General features: G+C 41.3%; 1 protein-coding gene across 1 annotated transcript in view; it reads right to left on the bottom strand.

The window, feature by feature from the left end:
• The window catches only part of LOC121554655 (uncharacterized protein KIAA0232-like), a 37,157-nt gene extending 18,642 nt beyond the window's left edge, over positions 1-18,515 (bottom strand). Inside the window, exons 1-2 of the mRNA XM_041868318.2 lie at positions 18,360-18,515; positions 4,157-4,748 (exon numbers count right to left, since the gene is read on the bottom strand). Coding sequence (XP_041724252.2) covers positions 4,157-4,387 — 231 coding nt within the window. The 5' untranslated portion in view covers positions 4,388-4,748; positions 18,360-18,515. The remainder of the gene's footprint in view (positions 1-4,156; positions 4,749-18,359) is intronic.
• Between the last annotated feature and the right edge of the window lie 3,163 nt (positions 18,516-21,678).

Genomic DNA, 21,678 nt, shown 5'->3' with positions numbered 1-21,678 from the left:
CCTCTCTCTCTCACCTTTTTAACCTGTCTCTCCTCTCCGGGGAGGTTCCCTTTGCTTGGAAGGCAGCCATGGTGCGTCCTTTATTCAAAGGGGGAGATCAAGCTGATCCTAACTGTTATAGGCCAATTTCTATCTTGCCCTGTTTATCAAAAGTGTTTGAAAAATGTATCAATAATCAACTGACTGGCTTTGATGTCTATAGTATTCTCTCTGGTATGCAACCTGGTTTCTGCTCAGGTTATGGATGTGTCACTGCAACCTTAAAAAGGTCTCAAATGATGTCACCATTGTAAGGTTGCTCTCGAGCGGCTAGATGTTCTTTACCATTCAGCCATCAGATTTGCCGCCAATGCTCCTTATAGAACACATCACTGCACTCTATACTCCTCTGTAAACTGGCCATTACATTTGACATTTTAGTCATTTAGCAGACGCTCTTATGCAGAGCGACTTACAGTTAGTGAGTGCATACATTATTTTTTTATTTTTTATTTTTTATACTGCCCCCCCGTGGGAATTGAACCCACAACCTTGGCATTGCAAACGCCATGCTCTACCAACTGAGCCAAATCCCTGCCGGCCATTCCCTCCCCTAACCTGGACGACGCTGGGCCAATTGTGCGCCGCCCCATGGGTCTCCCTGTCTCTGTATACCTGACGCAAGACCCACTGGTTGATGCTTATTTATAAAACCCTCTTAGGCCTCACTCCCCCCTATCTGAGATACCTACTGCAACCCTCATCCTCCACATACAACACCTGTTCTGCCAGTCACATTCTGTTAAAGGTCCCCAAAGCACACACATCCCCGATTCGCTCCTCTTTTCAGTTCGCTGCAGCTAGCGATTGGAACAAGCTGCAAAAAACACTCAAACTGGAAAGTTTTAATCGCCATCTCTTCATTCAAAGACTCAATCATGGACACTCTTACTGACACTTGTGGCTGCTTCACGTGATGCATTGTTGTCTCTACCTTTTTGCCCTTTGTGCTGTTTCTGTGCCTAACAATATTTTTACCATGTTGTTCCCGTGTTGTTGTCATGTCTTGCAACCATGCTGTGTTTGTCTCAGGTCTCTCTTTATGTGGTGTTGTGGTGTCTTGTCGTGATGTGTGTTTTGTCCTACATTTTTAATCCCAGCCCCCCTCCCCGCAGGAGGCCTTTTGCCTCTTGATAGGCAGTCATCGTAAATAAGAATTTGTTCGTAACTGACTTACCTGGTTAAATAATTAAACTATTTTATATTTTTATATATTTTTTATTACCGGACAGTAATCAATATGGGACAATTGACCTGTGTCAAAAACACAGAACATATTTTATTTTATTTTTTATAAAACAGACATAGGCTACCTCTCACCATCTTCACAACAACTTTGTCAATATGACTTGACCATCATAACTGACTATCCAATGCTAGGAGTTCAACTTCTTCAACTTGTTCAATGGTCACACCCTTTATGCACAACTCCAGTTAAGGTTTAGGTCTAAGAGAATGCTTTGAATAAAATACAACTATTTTGGTTTTAGATGTTAATTACCCATTCTGACACATCATATTATGGGTATACTTGTCATCGGCAAGGACTAGGGAGTTTAGAAAGAAAATAAACAGAATTGAGCTAAGCACAGGCAAAATCCTAGAGGAAAACCTGGTGCAGTCTGCTTTCCAACAGACACTGGGAGACACATTCACCTTTCAGCAGGACAATAACCTAAAACACAAGGCCAAATCTACACTGGAGTTGCTTACCAAAGCGTTGAATGTTCCTGAGTGGTCTAGTTACAATTGACTGAAATCGGCTTTAAAATCTATGGCAAGACTTGAAAATAGCCGTTTAGCAATGATCAACAACCAACTTGACAGAGCTTGAAGAATTGTAAAAAGAATAAAATGGCCATATTTTGTACAATCCAGGTGTGCAAAGCTCTTAGAGACTTACCCAGAAAGACTCACAGCTGTAGTCACTGCCAAAAGGTGCTTCTACAAAGTATTGACTCAGGGGTGGGAATACTTGTATAAATTAGATACACTATATGACCAAAAGTATGTGGACATCTCTGCTCGAACATCTCATTCAAAGATCATAGGCATTAATATGGAGTTGGTCCCCCCCTTTGCTGCTATAACAGCCTCTACCCTTCTGGGAAGGCTTTCCACTAGATTGTGGAACATTGCTGCAGGGACTTGCTTCCATTCAGTCACGAGCATTAGTGAGGTCGGGCACTGATGTTGGGAGATTAGGCCTGGCTCGCAGTCGGCGTTCCACTTCTGTATGGACCTTGCTTTGTGCACAGGGGCATTTTCATGCTGAAACAGGAAAGGGCCTTCCCCAAACTGTTGCCACAAAGTTGGAAGCACAGAATCGTCTAGAATGTCATTGAATACTGTAGCGTTAAGATTTCCCTTCACTGGAACTAAGAGGCCTAGCCCGAACCATGAAAAACAGCCCCAGACCATTATTTCTCCTCCACCACTTTATAGTTGGCATGCATTCGGGCAGGTAGCGTTCTTCTGGCATCCTCCAAACCCAGATTCTTCCGTCGGACTGCCAGATGGTGAAGCTTCATTCATCACTCCAGAGAACGCGTTTCCACTGCTCCAGAGTTCAATGGCGGCGAGCTTTACACCACTCCAGCAGACGCTTGGCATTCTGCATGGTGATCTTATGCTTGTGTGGGGCTGCTCGGCCATGGAAACCCATTTCATGACCTCCCAATGAACAGTTATTGTGCTGACATTGCTTACACGCTACGCGCTTCAGCCCTCAGCGGTTCCGTTCTGTGAGCTTGTCTGGCCTACCACGTCACAGCTGAGCCGTTGTTGCTCCTAGACGTTTCCACTTCACAATAACAGCACTTACAGTTGACCGGGGCAGCTCTAGCAGGGCAGAAATTTGACGAACTGATTTGTTGGAAAGGTGGCATTATATGACGGTCCCACATTGAAAGTGACTGAGCTCTTCAGTTAGGCCATTCTACTGCCAATGTTTGTCTATGGAGATTGCATGGCTGTGCGCTCGATTTTATACACCTGTCAGCAACGGGTGTGGCTGAAATAGCTGGATCCATTCATTTGAAGGTGTGTCCACATACACTATATATACAAAAGTATCCATTTTATTTTCAATACATTTCTAAAAACATGTTTTCACTTAGTCATTATGGGGTATTGTGTGTAGATGCGTAGTTGGCCCTGTGTAACTCAGTTGGTAGAGCATGGCGCTTGCAACGGCAGGGTTGTGGGTTCGATTCCCACGGGGGGCCAGTATGAAAATGTATGCACTCACTAACTAAGTCGCTCTGAATAAGAGCATCTGCTAAATGACTAAAAATGTTTTTAAAAATGCGTGAGAGAAAAGTATATTTAATCCATTTTGAATTCAGGCTGTAACAAAATGTGGAATAAATCAAGGGGTGTGAATAAGTTCTTAAGGCACTGTATATCAAACGGTTGTTATAAATGACCCATCAACTTAAATTCATGGAGATTAATTGTGTGTTCTGCCCATAATAAAATTTAAGTTAATGTTTTTTTTTCTCCATAGTTTTTTTATGTCATTTATCTTGTTTTGGTAATATAATTTAATTTTTTTGTTAAGTTTAGTCACAAAATTTCTCAATTGACGGTATGTCAACTAATCAGCTGAGCAGCCTGACTTGTTTGCCACCTATTTTTGCATAATTTCTTTGAACCATAACATTTTTCAATTCATCTGCGTTCCAGGGGGCTCTAACAGTTCTCACAGAGTTTCTCAAAACAGGTGCATGTTCGCCAACTATTGGCAAGAATAATTATACAAATACTGCATCTGTATTCTCCTCCTTATATACATCAGACCAACATACATTTTATACATCTTCAACAAAAGAGTCCTGAGAAAACAACATTTTGTGTACGATCTCTTATAAATAACTTTAGGCACTGCCTTTGGCTTGCCTTGTTATGATCTCTGATTCAGAGGTGTTGAGTTAAATGTGGAAGACACATTTTGGTTGAATGCATTCAGTTGGTGCAACTGACTAGGTATCCCCTTTCCCTTCTTGTCACAATGATATGGTCACTACAACCAATGGGAACTGATATTGCTTTAACCAAGTGGGGGAACTAGATACCATCATGTTTAAACAACACATTGCTACTGCTGGAAACCCACCTGATCCTGCAGGTCGTAACTGTCGTGCAGGAGCAGGCTGAGGACGTAGCGGGTGTAGATCAGGGCGTCGATCCCGCACTTCTCCAGCTCCTGGCCCAGCCAGCTCTGCACTGGGCCCAGCGAGTGGAGCAGGGACATCTCAGAGGTGGGTAGGGGGCCCACTGGGGGGTGGGGGCGCGAGAAGCTTACAGGAGGAGCAGGTCCGTCCGACTCGTCGCTCACTGGACGCATGGGAATCTTTAGGTGATGACCATTCTGAGGTGGAGCGGCATTGTGACAGCTGGATGTGGAGGGGCAGTAGTGGGGCAGTGTGGAGAGAGGGCAGGGCAGTAGAGCCTATCTGGAAGAGGGGATTTACTCCAGCAGGACAGACAAGAGGGAGTCTACTTGGAGAGACATGTAGGGGGCTGTTTTTTAATTGCAATTAATTTTTATTAAAAATGTTTTATTGCCGTTAGCAAGTAGGGATCTTTACTCGTCAGGCATGGCTTTAACTGAAGAAAGCGATCAGCTGCTTGGCAAAACACAAGACGTGTTTGCGCATCAGTCGGAGGGGATCATGTTGGGCTACGGCTTACTCCACCAGCACAACCTGAAAGAGGAAACAGACTTGCGTCACTTCTCTGTGTTGCATTTAATGTTTCACAAGGTGTGTTCTGTTACACCATGATATAGGCCCTAGGCTTAGAAGACTTACAAAGAATCCAAAGCAATTGCTCACAACATAAAATGGCTTGTTGACTTTGTTCAATTTGATTTTCAAAGACCTGGCCAACATGACCTAATGCTTTGGGACCTCATCCATTTAAAAAGAACACCAAAATAAATCATATTTTCGATTTAATTGAATAAATTAGCATGCTGTACAAATTCATAGAAATCATAATGGGAATCATTATAGACAAGCGAACATGCTGAAGTGAACACCTTGTAAATGAACCAATGCACATTGTTTGTTGGTTACTAAAGGCCTCATCTCCCACCCTGCCCAAGTGCAGATCTATAGCCTGTCTGTCCCCACGGATGGTTTTTAAAAGAGCAACTGCTCCTAAAAACAAACTTCTCATTTAGAAAATAGTCTACGTGGCATCGATAGGAGTCAGCAACATTTATTTTACTGTCAAAATTGACTACAAAGTGTAAATAGGATAATTTTGGTCATAAAGTCAGTCTCGTCCAAAACTGAGTTGTGAGACTTGTGATCGTGACGTCATCATAACGTAAATGAAAGTTGGGTTTGGTTTCAATTCGGCCCACATGACAACAGCTGGCAGCACACAAGTAATCATTCATTTGTGCAGCTGCACTCACCTGATCGTAGTGCCTGTGGTAAATTTGGGTTGACTTTGGATATCCCTATGGGCCTAGTTAGGGACCATCAGTAAATTACACAATGTACATGGGACAATATGTTAAAACTCCAATAGCTCCAAATTTCAGTGGCTTAAAAACTTCAAACCAACAGTAACATTTTAGAAATTCATATAAAAGTATTGAAAGCATTTTATGACAACCTAAAAAAAGTGTGCAACATTTTGATGGTCCCCAACGAGCCCCGCTAATTGGTGAAAGAATTTGTCTAACACACGACACCCACATCAAACCACACCCCGAAACCAACTCACGTTTGAATTCAGTCATGGCAACTAGCATTTCTTAAATGAACCAAATATAAAACAAGTCCCAATCAAGAAGTTCAGATATCATATAATTGGCATATACATTACTCTTACTGAATTTCCACGTGTGCGAGGATATTGGAAATTTAATCAAAGCCTATTGGATGATAACTTGTTTTTAACTAGGACAGACAGTTATAACTGATTGTTTCCAACATAACATAGGTACAGCAAATCCCCTTATTGTATGGGACACTTTTAAAATGTGCCTTTAGAGGTCATGCAATTCAGTATTCAGCTCGAAAACAAAAGCAATTTAGGTCAAAAGAGTCCATACTAACAAAGGAAAGTCTAACAGAACAGATAGATAGCAATAAAAACTAACATAGAGGCTCAGAATAATTTAGAGGAAAAACTAAAATAATTTTTCAAGAAAGATGTCAAATTAACAGCCATACAGAAAGACTCATGTGAAGGTGAAACTACAGAGGAGGAATTTCTGGATGCAATTAAAGACTAAGTCTGGGAAAACTCCAGTGTTGGATGGCATACCAGTCGAGGTATACCAAACCTTTTTTGATATACTCAGAGGACCGTTATTAGCATATTTTAACCACTCCTATGTAAAAATGGTAGATTATCAGACAGTCATGAAGAAGGTCTGATTTCATTATTACTGAAACAGGATACAAGTGGGAAATATATAGATCCAGTCCATTTTAAAAAATGGAGGCCCCTTACACTTCAGTGTTGTGATGCAAAAATTCCAGCGAAATGTATAGCTCATAGAATTAAAAAAATATATTATTAATTCTAATCAGAAAGTTTTTTTTACATGGACGATACAATTGGAGATAATATACAGTGGGGAAAAAAAGTATTTAGTCAGCCACCAATTGTGCAAGTTCTCCCACTTAAAAAGATGAGAGAGGCCTGTAATTTTCATCATAGGTACACGTCAACTATGACAGACAAATTGAGAAAAAAATATCCAGAAAATCACATTGTAGGATTTTTAATGAATTTATTTGCAAATTATGGTGGAAAATAAGTATTTGGTCACCTACAAACAAGCAAGATTTCTGGCTCTCACAGACCTGTAACTTCTTCTTTAAGAGGCTCCTCTGTCCTCCACTCGTTACCTGTATTAATGGCACCTGTTTGAACTTGTTATCAGTATAAAAGACACCTGTCCACAACCTCAAACAGTCACACTCCAAACTCCACTATGGCCAAGACCAAAGAGCTGTCAAAGGACACCAGAAACAAAATTGTAGACCTGCACCAGGCTGGGAAGACTGAATCTGCAATAGGTAAGCAGCTTGGTTTGAAGAAATCAACTGTGGGAGCAATTATTAGGAAATGGAAGACATACAAGACCACTGATAATCTCCCTCGATCTGGGGCTCCACGCAAGATCTCACCCCGTGGGGTCAAAATGATCACAAGAACGGTGAGCAAAAATCCCAGAACCACACGGGGGACCTAGTGAATGACCTGCAGAGAGCTGGGACCAAAGTAACAAAGCCTACCATCAGTAACACACTACGCCGCCAGGGACTCAAATCCTGCAGTGGCAGACGTGTCCCCCTGCTTAAGCCAGTACATGTCCAGGCCCGTCTGAAGTTTGCTAGAGTGCATTTGGATGATCCAGAAGAGGATTGGGAGAATGTCATATGGTCAGATGAAACCAAAATATAACTTTTTGGTAAAAACTCAACTCGTCGTGTTTGGAGGACAAAGAATGCTGAGTTGCATCCAAAGAACACCATACCTACTGTGAAGCATGGGGGTGGAAACATCATGCTTTGGGGCTGTTTTTCTGCAAAGGGACCAGGACAACTGATCCGTGTAAAGGAAAGAATGAATGGGGCCATGTATCGTGAGATTTTGAGTGAAAACCTCCTTCCATCAGCAAGGGCATTGAAGATGAAACGTGGCTGGGTCTTTCAGCATGACAATGATCCCAAACACACCGCCCGGGCAACGAAGGAGTGGCTTCGTAAGAAGCATTTCAAGGTCCTGGAGTGGCCTAGCCAGTCTCCAGTTCTCAACCCCATAGAAAATCTTTGGAGGGAGTTGAAAGGCTGTGTTGCCCAGCGACAGCCCCAAAACATCACTGCTCTAGAGGAGATCTGCATGGAGGAATGGGCCAAAATACCAGCAACAGTGTGTGAAAACCTTGTGAAGACTTACAGAAAACGTTTGACCTGTGTCATTGCCAACAAAGGGTATATAACAAAGTATTGAGAAACTTTTGTTATTGACCAAATACTTATTTTCCACCATTATTTGCAAATAAATTCATAAAAAATCCTACAATGTGATTTTCTGGATTTTTTTTTCTCATTTTGTCTGTCATAGTTGATGTGTACCTATCATGAAAATTACAGGCCTCTCTCATCTTTTTAAGTGGTAGAACTTGCACAATTGGTGGCTGACTAAATACTTTTTTTCCCCACTGTAAGGCAAGTACTGGAAACAATTGAAAACTATGAAAAATCTGGGAAACCAGGCCTGCTATTCATAGCAGACTTTGAAAAGGCATTTGATAAAGTACAACTGGGGTTTATACAGTTGAAGTCGGAAGTTTACATACACCTTAGCCAAATACATTTAAACTCAGTTTGTCACAATTCCTGACATTTAATCCTAGTAAATATTCCCTGTCTTAGGTCAGTTAGGATCACCACTTTATTTTAAGAATGTGAAATGTCAGAATAATAGTAGAGAGAATGATTTATTTAAGCTTATATTTCTTTCATCACATTCCCAGTGGGTCAGAAATTTACATACGCTCAATTAGTATTTGGTAGCATTGCCTTTAAATTGTTTAACTTGGGTCAAACGTTTTGGGTGGCCTTCACAAGCTGCTCACAATAAGTTGGGTGAATTTTGGCCTTTCCTCCTGACAGAGCTGGGGTAACTGAGTCAGGTTTGTAGGCCTCCTTGCTCACACATGCTTTTTCAGATCTGCCCACAAATGTTCTATATGGTTGAGGTCAGGGCTTTGTGATGGCCACTCCAATACCTTGACTTTGTTGTCCTTAAGCCATTTTGCCACAACTTTGGAAGTATGCTTGGGGTCATTGTCCATTTGGAAGACCCATTTGCGACCAAGCTTTAACTTCCTGACTGATGTCTTGAGATGTTATCAATATATCGACATAATTTTCCTTCCTCATGATGCCATCTATTTTGTGAAGTGTACCAGTCCCTCCTGCAGCAAAGCACCCCCACAGCATGATGCTGCCACCCCCGTGCTTCATGGTTGGGATGGTGTTCTTCGGCTTGGAAGACTCCCCGTTTTTCCTCTAAACATATCGATGGTCATTATGGCCAAACAGTTCTATTTTTGTTTCATCAGACCAGAGGACATTTCTCCAAAAGGTAAGATATTTGTCCCCATGTGCAGTTGCAAACCGTAGTCTGGCTTTTTTATGGCGGTTTTGGAGCAGTGGCTTCTTCCTTGCTGAGCAGCCATTCAGGTTATGTCGATATAGGATTTGTTTTACTGTGGATATAGATACTTTTGTACCTGTTTCCTCCAGCATCTTCACAAGGTCCTTTGCTGTTGTTCTGGGATTGATTTGCATTTTTTAGCACCAAAGTACGTTCATCTCTAGGAGACAGAACGCGTCTCCTTCCTGAGCGGTATGACGGCTGCATGGTCCCATGGTGTTTATACTTGCATACTATTATTTGTACAGATGAACGTGGTACCTTCAGGCGTTTGGAAATGGCTCCCAAGGATGAACCAGACTTGTGGAGGTCTACAATAATTTTTCTGAGGTCTTGGCTGATTTCTTTTGATTTTCCCATGATGTCAAGCAAAGAGGCACTGAGTTTGAAGATAGGCCTTAAAATACATCCACAGGTACACCTCCAATTGACTCAAATTATGTCAATTAGCCTATCAGAAGCTTCTAAAGCAGGGGTGTCAAACTCATTTTAGCTCAGGGGCCACATGGAGGAAAATCTATTCCCAAGTGGGCCGGACCGGAAAAATCATGGTATATATAACTTAAAAACAACAACTTCAGATTGTTTTCTTTGTTTTAATACGATCAACATACAACATAAAGCTGGAGCCTGAGGACAGTGTGTCCAAAATAGTACAAGCACAACATCACTATTAATCATGAAACACGTCAAGTTTATTTGAAAATTCTAAAGAAAAAGAACACAGAACACACAATGCCTCAGTGATTAACAGAACTGTTTCACAGATCACAGAACTATATCAGGGTGTCATTTCTCAGGCAGAAATGTAGATAAAAATAATGAAATCCTGTTCCCCAAACAAGTGCAAGAACCACAGAGTCAAGAATAGGTTAAATATACAAATAAAATAAAATCAATTAAAAACAATAGCACGTCAACATAAAAACATATAAACATAAAGCTGGAGCCTGAGGACAGTGTCCAAAAGCACAACATCACTATTAATCATAAAACACCTCAAGTTATTTGAAAGTTCTGAGGACAAAGAACACACAAACACACAATGCCTCAGTGATTCACAGAACTGTTTCACAGATCACAGAACTATATCAGGGTGTCATTTCTCAGGCAGAAATGTAGATAAAAATAATGAAATCCTGTTCCCCAAACAAGTGCAAGAACCACAGAGTCAATAATAGGTTAAATATACAAATAAAATAAATTAAAAACAATAGCACATCAACATAAAAACATATAAACATAAATCTGAAAGCGTTGCTCAAACTCCCGTAACAGTCCCGTTATTTTATCTTTGAACCGCTTCATGTCTGCCACATGTTGGGTCGCGCACACATTTTTCAGACAGGGGAAGTGAGCTGCATCACCACCGGCAAGTTGCGTCTCCCACAATGACAGCTTCAACTTGAAAGAACGTATGCTGTCATAATACTGCGTGACAACTTTGTTGCGCCCTTGCAGCTGTTTGTTCAAGTTATTCAGGTGCTCTGTAACATCCACCATAAATGCAAGGTCCTGCATCCATTCTGCGGAATGAAATTCTAACAATGGTTTGCCCTTTTCTTCCATGAACTGTTCAATTTCTTCTCGTAAATCAAAGAAACGCCTCAGCACAGCACCTCGGCTTAACCATCTTACCTCAGTGTGGTATGGCAGGCCATAGATGTGGTCTTTCTCTCTGAGAAGGCTGTCAAACTGACGGTGATTCAGGCTTCTGGATCGGATGAAATTAACAGTTTGGATGACCACCTTCATGACGTTATCCATCTTTAATGACTTGCAACACAAAGCCTCCTGGTGCAAAATACAGTGAAAAGTCAAAAAATCACGTCCTCCATTTGCAGATTGCACTTTCTCTCTGAACTTTGTCACAACGCCTGCTTTTTTCCCGATCATTGAGGGCGCACCATCTGTAGCCAGGCTGACAGCGCGGGTCCAGTCCACTCCGACCCTGTCCAGCGCGCCGACGAGTGCGGTAAAAATATCAGCTGCTGTCGTTGTATCTGTCATCGGCACCAACTCCACGAACTCCTCGGTGACGGTCAATGTGTCATCAACTCCGCGGATGAAAATGGCCAGTTGTGCAACATCTGTAATGTCCGTGCTTTCATCAATTGCAACCGATAACGCAATAAATGACTTTACTTTTTGCTTGAACTAATGTCCAAATCCACTGAAAGATCGGAAATCCTGTCTGCAACTGTGTTTCTTGTCAGGCTGATATTTGCAAAAGCCTGCCGCTTTTCAGGGCACACAATCTCCGCTGCCTTCATCATGCATGTTTTTACAAATTCACCCTCACTAAATGGTTTTGAAGCCACTGCGATTTCATTAGCAATGAGGTAGCTAGCTTTCACTGCAGCGTCACTGATGTCTCGGCTGTGAGTAAACACAGACTGCTGTTTCTTCAGACCCGCCAACAGTTCATTCACCTTCTCTCATCTCCGCTGTCCTTGAAAGTTGTCATATTTGTCGGCATGAAGACTCACATAGTGGCGACGAAGGTTATATTCTTTCAGCACTGCAACATGCTCTGAACACACCAAACATACAGCTTTCCCATTCAATTCCGTGAATAAATAGGATGACCATTTTTCTTGGAACACTCTGCGTCCACTTTTCTCTTTTTGACAGAGACATATTGGGGCAATGAGGGTGCCAAAGCACATAATGTTAAAAGTAGAAGCCGTAATAAATATCGCGGGCAAAACAAAGTAGCTCATTGGCTGCACGTGCTTGACCTACTTGCTCTGCCCCGGTATAAACAGTTTGCTTGCTTAACACAATTGCTATTGCGCCATCCAGTGGATGCAATTGGAACAGCAGTTTATTTTATTGAAAAATTGCAGCGCATTTTTCTACTTTACAAATTTTTTTTTTTTTTTTTTTTTTTTAATCTTTTTATTTTTTCAAAATCATCTCGCGGGCCGGATTAAACCCGTTTGTGGGCCAGAACTTTGACACCCCTGTTCTAAAGCCATGACATCATTTTCTGGAATTTTCCAAGCTGTTTAAAAGGCACAGTCAACTTAGTGTATGTAAACTTCTGACCGACTGGAATTGTGATACAGTGAATAAGTGAAATAATCTGTCTGTAAACAATAGTTTGTTAACAAGAAATTTGTGGAGTGGTTCAAAAACGAGTTTAAATGACTCCAACCTAAGTGTATGTAAATTTCCGACTTCAACTGTATACACTGAGATCATGTGACAGAACATGTGACACTTAGATTGCACACAGGTGGACTTTATTTACCTTCTGAAGGTAATTGGTTGCACCAGATCTTATTTAGGGGCTTCATAGCAAAGGGGGTGAATACATACAGTGGGGAGAACAAGTATTTGATAGGAAAACCTGCAAAATCGGCTGTGTATCAAATACTTGTTCTCCCCACTGTATGCACGCACCACTTTTCCGTTATTTATTTTTAGGCTTACTGTGATTTGATTGACTAGTTTATAAATGGTGTCAAACTGACTGAATGAAGTCGATCTCATATATCCTTGCCATTCATACATTTCACTTCACCAATTTGGACTATTTTGTGTATGTCCATTACATGAAATCCAAATATAAATCCATTGAAATTATAGGTTGTAATGCAACAAAATAGGAAAAAGGCAAAGGGGGATGAATACTTTTGCAAGGCACTGTAGGTAGGAGCTACTGAATGTCACTTTTGGTGAGTTTGAACATTTACAAACGAACGTGGAGACACATTGTGCAAATGAACAAAGTTTGGGAGGAGCAGACAGGCTGAGAACTGACAGGAGAAAAAAAATCAATAAATTCAAGATAGCAGTGGCAGCTGTACAGATAACTCATCCTAAAGGGCTTTGACTTCTCAAACATGGCAGAAAGCTAACACAATGATGCCCCGTCACCTTATTAATTCAGCAACTTACTTACAGTGTATTCGGAAATTATTTAGACCCCTTTACTTTACCTTTTCCACTTTGTTACGTTACAGCCTTATTCTAAAATGGATTAATAACATGTTTTACCTCAATCTACACACAATACCCCATAAGGACAAAGCGAAAACAGGTTGTTAGAGATTTTTGCAAATGTATTAAAAAACAGAAATACCTTATTTACATAAGTATTCAGACCCTTTGCTACGAGACTCGAAATTGAGTTCAGGTGCATCCCGTTTCCATTGATCATCCTTGAGATGTTTCTACAACTTGATTGGAGTCCACCTATGGTCAATTCAATTGATTGGACACGATTTGGAAAGGCACACACCTGACTATATAAGGTCCCACAGTTGACAGTGCATGTCAGAGCAAAAACCAAGCCATGAGGTCGAAGGAATTTTCGGTAGAGCTCCAAGACAGGATTGTGTCGAGGCATAGATCTGGGGAAGGTTACACACACATTTCTGCAGCATTGAAGGTTCCCAAGAACACAGTGGCCTCCATCATTCTTAAATGGAAGAAGTTTGGAACCACCAAGACTCTTCCTAGGGCTGGCCGCCCAGCCAAACTGAGCAATCGGGGGAGAAGGGCCTTGGTCAGGGAGGTGACCAAGAACCCGATGGTCACTGACAGAGCTCCAGAGTTCCTCTTTGGAGATAGGAGAACCTTCCAGAAGGACAACCATCTCTGCAGCACTCCACCAATCAGGCCTTCATGGTAGTGGCCAGACGGAAGCCACTCCTCAGTAAAAAGGCACATGACAGCCCGCTTGGAGTTTGCCAAAAGGCACCAAAAGGACTCTCAGACCATGAGAAACAAGATTCAACACTTTGGCATGAATGCCAAGCGTCACATCTGGAGGAAATCTGGCACCATTCCTACTGTGAAGCATGGTAGTGGCAGCATCATGCTATGGGGATGTTTTTCAGCGGCAGGGACTGGGAAACTAGTCAGGAACAAGGAAAACCTGCTCCAGAGCGCTCAGGACCTCAGACCGGGGCGAAGGTTCACCTTCCAACAGGACAACGACCCTAAGCACCAGCCAAGACAACAAAGGAGTGGCTTCGGGACAAGTCTCAATATCATTGAGCAGCCCAGCCAGAGCCCAGACTTGAACCCGATCGAACATCTCTGGAGAGACCTGAAAATAGCTGTGCATCCAACTTGACTGAGCTTGAGAGGATCTGTAGAGAAGAATGGGAGAAACTCCCCAAATACAGGTGTGCCAATCTTGTAGCGTCATACCCAGAAAGACTCGAGGCTGCTTCACCAAAGTACTGAGTAAAGTGTCTGAAAACGTATGTAAATATTATATTTAGTTTTTTTTATTTGTAATACATTTGCAAACATTTATAGAAACCTGTTTTTTCTTTGTCGTTATGGGGTATTGTGTGCAGATTGAGAAGAAAATAAACAAATTAATCAATTTTAGAATAAGGCTGTAATGTAACAAAATGTGGAAAAAGTCAAGGGGTCTGAATACTTTCCGAATGCACTTTATTTTCTATGAAGGAAAACTATAGTTGCACATCCCTGATCACTCTATTGAAGCAATACACAGCTGGACCTGCTCCCGCTTTCTCCCATTGTGCTATTTACAAACAAACACGTGACTGGCTCAACTGGAGAACTACGGTAAGCTTCATAATGTAAAATTATGTAACAGGTGAAATGAAGAACGTGATCTGCTTTATCTCCTAACATATTGCAGAAGTTGACTGCAGGTATTTACTTAAAGTAGCTACAAATATATAAATGTATTGAAAAAGTTCAAAGAAAAAGTTTCAAAAGGTATTGACAGTATTGAAAAACCATCCTATGGCTATTTCCCAATACCACAGTTTACGGTATACTGCCCAAGCCTACCGCGCGTCATCAGATGGAAAGAGGAGGAGATGTAGAAAGTTTAATAGACAGACTCAGTTAGCAAAACAATTGCTTATAATCATTTGTAAACACTCCCGCTATTAGGTCCAGTTTATCTACATGAAAATAAAATAAATACAATATCTTAAAATGAATGTAGGCCAAAATAAACGGTTTTGACGGTTATTTTATTTTCATGATGGTCTTCATCCGTATCGGTCAGTTACATGGTTATGAAATTACCGTCACAGCCCTATGAACGATATGAATAACCATTACTCTAAGCACACACACTGGACTCTACCCACACACTCACACATACTGACACTCCAACACATACACACATTCACCACACACACACTTCCACATTCAGCACATACACTGCTGCTACTGTCTATTATTTATCCTGTTGCGTAGTCACTTTACCCCTCCCTATATGTACATATCTACCTCAATTTCCTCGTACCCCTGCACATCAACTCGGTACCCCATGTATATAGCCAAGCTATCATTCTGTATTTTATTATTTTATATTTTATTCTGCGTTGTTTGAAAGGGCCCGTAAGTAAGGATTTCACTGTTAGTCTACACCTGTTGTTTACAAAGCATGTGACAATTACAATTATTTGAATTAAAATAGGCTACTTTTTAATTTGCAAGTCAGGAAAAAAAGTCAGCGGAGACCTCTCCCACTAGAATTAATGATATGCATCTTCTAGCGCTCTATTGATAGGACAGGCGCCGGTCAGTCACAAAGTGAGCGACGAATGGGAAACAAGGCTGCATTGACAGTCTGCTTTCTGTTCCGCCTCCCGCTACCTGGGTGTGTGTGTTGTGTACGCTGTGGTTGCAGTCAAATTTCTTTACATGGAGGGAGGGAGCATGATGCTCCATCGTCTACGTGAGTCAATTTGCACGTCCCATATTATGTGGAAATGATCAGTCGAAATCCACTTAGCCTATTGTTTTCTGGCACATTCATTTATTTATTTTTTGCGTTTCATTTGCGGCCACGAAGTGCTGGCGCATAGGCTTACTGTGATTTGATTGACTAGTTTATAAAATGGTGTCAAACTGACTGAATGAAGTCGATCTCATATCCTTGCCATTCATAAAGCAACCAACGTAGTTATATTCATGGTATCGTTTTCAATATGAAGTGCATCAGGACTTGCCAGACAGTGACGTTGAAGTGAGTGACTCGTCAGTAGCCTACCGAATCGCATCGGTAAGAGATGTTCATTTGGCTCCTTAATTTCAATACTGGCTTTTTAGCAATTATCTGCAGATAAATTATGAAAACATTCGATAAAGATGGTGAATCCTCACTGCAGGATCAATGGGTAGGCAAGTGGAGCGATAGCCTCACTCTGGTCCAAAATATGATACAAGAACACAGATTGAATTGTTTTAAAAGCTAATGATACTTATTATGGTATTTTCTAAGATATTGATATAGGTCTACTGATTTAATTAAAGTGTTGACAATGGAGTAGTCAATTGATGCCTTCTGTGTAGCAAAGACCATGATTAACACATGCTTCATTCTTCAATCATACCTGTACTGAGATAGCTGAGAAAATGCCTCTTAAAAAGGAAGCTTGAAGTCTGTGGAAGTCAGCAGATTCTTACAATATTTTTTACTAAGAAATCTGTGGGTCAGTTGTTAAACTTTTTTTTTTTTATATATATACATACTGCAATTCAGAGTTGCAAACACTTGTTGAAATTCTTTCAGTAATGTAACTGATGTCTTTCTCTCTCTTCTCTTAACACATATGGACCAGAACTTAATTGAGTATCTGTTGTTTATTTTAGTCCATTAGGCAGGGGAACGACGTGAAGAGCAAATGGAGGCTGAACCGATTTGATTGGGTGTCCTTCTTGTCACTCAATAACAGATGCACGTTATGGGTTACCCGTTATAGGCATCAAAAGGGCAAGATCGAGAGCTTTACAGTAGATGGCCATAGGTATATACCCATGCAAATATTTCATACAGGAACACAATTGGTCAACTTAGTACATAGTTAGCATCCAATACAAAACTATAACAGCAATATTATATCGTTGTCGACAAAAACCAACAGAATGGCCACTACCATATATTTTACAATGGAAGCGAACGTTCGCTAACACTTGCTAGTTCCAACATCTCGTTCTGAACAGCACAGCCGATCTAACGCACCATAGATTCTACGTCACTGTTATCCTATGGCTTGTTGATGTCAATCTAGCTAACTAACACATGACAGGAGACGCTTCGGTGTTGGTCTCTAGAGTGAGAGTGGCTGGCTGGCTTCAGCAAACTTCCTTGACACTGACAGGTGCATGGCTAGCTAACTAACGGTAGCCATGGATTATTCTGCATGATAGCTAGCCAGCTTAGTTAGCCAATGTTAACGTTAAACAATGGGGGATATTCAGTCAGCTGATAAGCATCAAACTAGCTAGCGATGTAGAGGACTTCTCATACGAGGTAGCCATTTCATATTAGACACTAACAAACGAAGCTAGTTAACCCTAGCTAGCTAGCAGCATCACACACATTCGACTAGCCAGGGCTATAGCAAACGGTCAAAATTCACCTAGCGTTAGCTAGCATAAAAGTAAGGTAACACGTTTCCTTGAAACGAGCAAATGTTAACTTGTGTTAAATCCAAAATCCAATGTTTGACAGCCAGTGGCAGACCATTCACTCAAATGGCGACAGCTAGTTAACGGAACTAACCTAGGATACTAAACGTTGCTACAGTAACTTGCTAACGTTAGCGAAGGTAGCCAGCTAGCTGTCCACATCCAGTAATAAACGCCTATACATGATTGATCTAATGTCTAGGGTATTCATTGGGATAACCGTAGAATTTAAAATAGCATTTGAATGACATTGACACTGTCAATTTGACGCAGTTCTAGCTAACGTTAACAGTAGGCGTGTGGGCAGATGACCGTTGACTGCTGCTATGATGGTGGAATTACAGAACGCGGTTTCCCATTTAACGCCATTGTACACACTGGATCAAGTCACTTCCCTAAAGTTAAACGATATGACAACATTAGTAATCCATACCATTTCGAGAATTTAGTGTGTGAGGGGGGGGGCAACAATGGTACTGAGTAGTCCCATCAAAACACTACAAAGTACAACATTCCGATAAAAAAAACAGTTGTTGTGAAACGATAGAGAAGGAGGAGCGGCTGACTGACATAACCCGGACCTTGAGACGTTTCGCAAAAAAACATGCGCCACGAATTATCACTATGTAACAGTAACGTAAATTGAAATACATTACGCTTTTTAGTAAACATTATTATTAAGATATTGTTTTCCTTACCTGCCGTTACTTGAAGTAAAGAGGAGAAGAGCAGGAGGGGGAGTGGTTACTTCTCTCCCGCTGCCGTTCCGAGCTCGCGCTCCGGAATCCTCTGCAGTAGCATCACTTGCCAAACGGCAACCGCGACAGCGCTGTTTTCAAAACCGATATTTCGACAACATTACATGAATCTGACGACATTACGGATCTTACGTGAAGGCCCTCCCACACTGAGCATTGGCTCCTTTAGATCCAACATGTCCTGCATACAGGGGCAGTTTCATACCGAAAGCTCCCGCCCCATTAGTCTCCAGGCAACAAGGCGAACCTCTACCATCCTACTACCAGTAGGATTTATTCATCCGCTCACGATTGCATCAGAAGGCCAAATAGTACGTCTCTCAAAATGTGAAGTTCGATTATTGTAAATCAGAAATAAGCCAATATCCAAAGTGACAAATTAGTCCACAGCTTTTTATGGTATTTGTAAAACTTGGCAACTTGGCATTCTAACCAGTATACATCATTTAGTGGTGCAACTCAATTGGCTTGAAATTAAAACTAGACCTAGTTGTGCCTATAAATATATATTTGTATTGAAAACAAATAACAAGTAATTGTGTTACAAATATCATTCTCATTAGGTTTTTTTATAATAAAACGTGGCCTAAATTCATAATCCTGAAGAGGGCACGACAGAGCCTCTTCCCCCTCACCACAAAGCGCAACAGAGGGTGGTGCGGACTGCCCAGTACATCACTGGGGACGAGCTCCCTGTCATCCAGGACCTCTATATCCGTTTCAGACGAAGAGACGATATTTTTTCATAGACTTCAGCCACCCAAGCCATAGACTGTTCACTCTACTACCATCCAGCAAAAGGTACCCAGCAGGATCCAAGACAACTTCTACCCCCAAGTCATAACCCAGCTAGCACATAACGTTCTGAGAACCCAATGTTTCTTAGAGCTTGGTGAGAGAGTGGTTGTCCTATGGTTATTTATTTTGCATACAACTTTCCCACAACTTTCTGGGAATGGTGCAGGATAGTTGCTTGGCATTGGAACATTCTCAGCACATTTAAGAAACTTGACAAAATAATGTTATTTTCTTGGTATTTCTTTACTTTAACAGAACATTTCCTAAAAGTTCAAACATGGTTACATTTCATTTCAATTTTGGCAATGTTCTAGGAACGTTCTCCAACTGGTTTGACATTGGGAATGTTCTCAAATAGTTCAGAGAACTTTAAGAAACAACGTTCCTCTGTTGGAAATTCAGTACTTCTGCATAACGTTTCCTACAAGTTTCCTCATGGTTCCATTTAAAGTCTTGTTCTCAAATTGTTCCAAGAACGTTAAGAAACAACGTTCCTCTGTTGGAATTTCATTACTTCAACATAAGGTTTCCTCATTGTTCTATTTAAAGTCATGTTCTCAAATAGTTTGAAGAATGTTAAGAAAACTTTCCATAAAAACCACAAGAAAACTTTAGTAACGTTCTAAGAATGTTATTTAAAAACATATACTTTCCGTTCTCAACATCAACAAAACTCTCTCAATCCTCTATCTTGTTAAGTGTGTTGGCCGCACCCACATATTGGCCACACCTGATCTTAATGACTAATTGTTTCCTTTGAAATGGAGTCTGTTTGAATAGACTAAAATGAACAGCTTTGTATGCGTAAATAAACATGGCATGCTCGCTCCATCCTTGTGGTGCAGTGGACTAATTCCATAGATAGTGAACAGAATATTCTAGGTTAGAATTTCACTGATGCTGTGTCACGATAAAAAAATACATGTCTTTGCATGATTAATGGCTAAGGAAATGGAGGATTAGGCAGCTGGCAGGTGTAAGACATGTAACCCCCAACACACACCTCCCCCCTCTTTGCTGATCGTTTTTTCATGCTTGGGGTGTTGCATCCATTCTGTGGCACATTTCATCTGCTCTCGGACCTCCAGGGTCGTGACCATTGGGAATGAGGTGGTCACAGGCCTCTTGTGTTTATATATGACATCATAGGTCTTCTCCTATTTACAGTAAGAGTTGGCACCGGCAGGCAAGCTGCAGGTAGCTTGTATCCATGCACTTGTTTGTGTGACACTCTTAAGTGACACTAATCCTTCCACATTATTCAAAATGACTTGCCACTCTTAAATGACCAATGGGAGACCCGAGCTTCTCGTCATGATGACTACAGTCGACCAATTCCGGTGTCCCCTTGAAGGGTCTCTGGAGAAAAGATCCTGCCTCCCCACACATCCATATTTTGTGCTGCTGTCCTGACTGCTGTGGTTCTGTTTTGTTTACCTGTGTGTGTGTGTGTGTGTGTGTCTGTCTGTGACCATTTTCACCTCTTGTATTACTTATCCCTCCCTGTTCCTTACTCTCTGTCATCTTTTGCTGTTAACATGTTGACATAGTCCCGTGTAGCTCAGTTGGTAGAGCATGGCGTTTGCAATGCCAGGGTTGTGGATTCGTTTCCCACGGGGGACCAGTATGAAAAAAAAAAAAAATAATGTATGCACTCACTCTGGATAAGAGCATCTGCTAAATGACAAACATGTTAAAAAATTTTTAAAATCTCTCTCTTTCATTTTGCATTCCCTCTCTTTGCTTTACCTTTCTCTGTTGTATTATCTATTTTCTCCCTGTCTCTCTTTTAGCACCCCAGCCTTTATTAACAATCAATAGAATTCTATGTAGGCATTATTATGTAATGAACTATTATGTAAGAGTAGAGTTAGACTAGGTGATAACTCCCTATTTAGTACCTCACCCAATGGCATTATTTAGTTAAAACCAGAGCATTTCAACATACACTACAAAAGAATGTGGACACCCCTTCAAATTAGTGGATTTGGCTATTTCAGCCACACCCATTGCTGAGAGGTGTATAAAATTGAGCGCACAGCCATGCAATCTCCATAGACAAACATTGGCAATAGAGTGGCCTGTACTGAAGAGCTCAGTGACTTTCAACATGGCACCGTCATAGGATGGCGCCTTTCCAACAAGTCAGTTCGTCAAATTTCTGCCCTGTTAGAGCTGCCCCGGTCAACTGTAAGTGCTGTAATTGTGAAGTGGACACGTCTAGGAGCAACAACAGCTCAACCACAAAGTAGTAGGCCACACAAGCTTACAGAATGGGACTGCTGAGTGCTGAAGCGCGTAGTGCGTAAAAATAATCTGTCCTTGGTTGCAACACTCACTACCGAGTTCCAAACTGCCTCTGGAAGCAACGTCAGCACAAGAACTGTTCGTCGGGAGCTTCATGAAATAGGTTTCCATGGCCGAGCAACCGCACACAAGCCTAAGATCACCTTGCGCAATG

This window comes from Coregonus clupeaformis, chromosome 19, assembly GCF_020615455.1.
Source record: "Coregonus clupeaformis isolate EN_2021a chromosome 19, ASM2061545v1, whole genome shotgun sequence".
NCBI classification, from domain to species: domain Eukaryota; kingdom Metazoa; phylum Chordata; class Actinopteri; order Salmoniformes; family Salmonidae; genus Coregonus; species Coregonus clupeaformis.
Note: the sequence above shows the minus strand (reverse complement) of the source record. Positions and strands in the feature narration are given on the sequence as shown.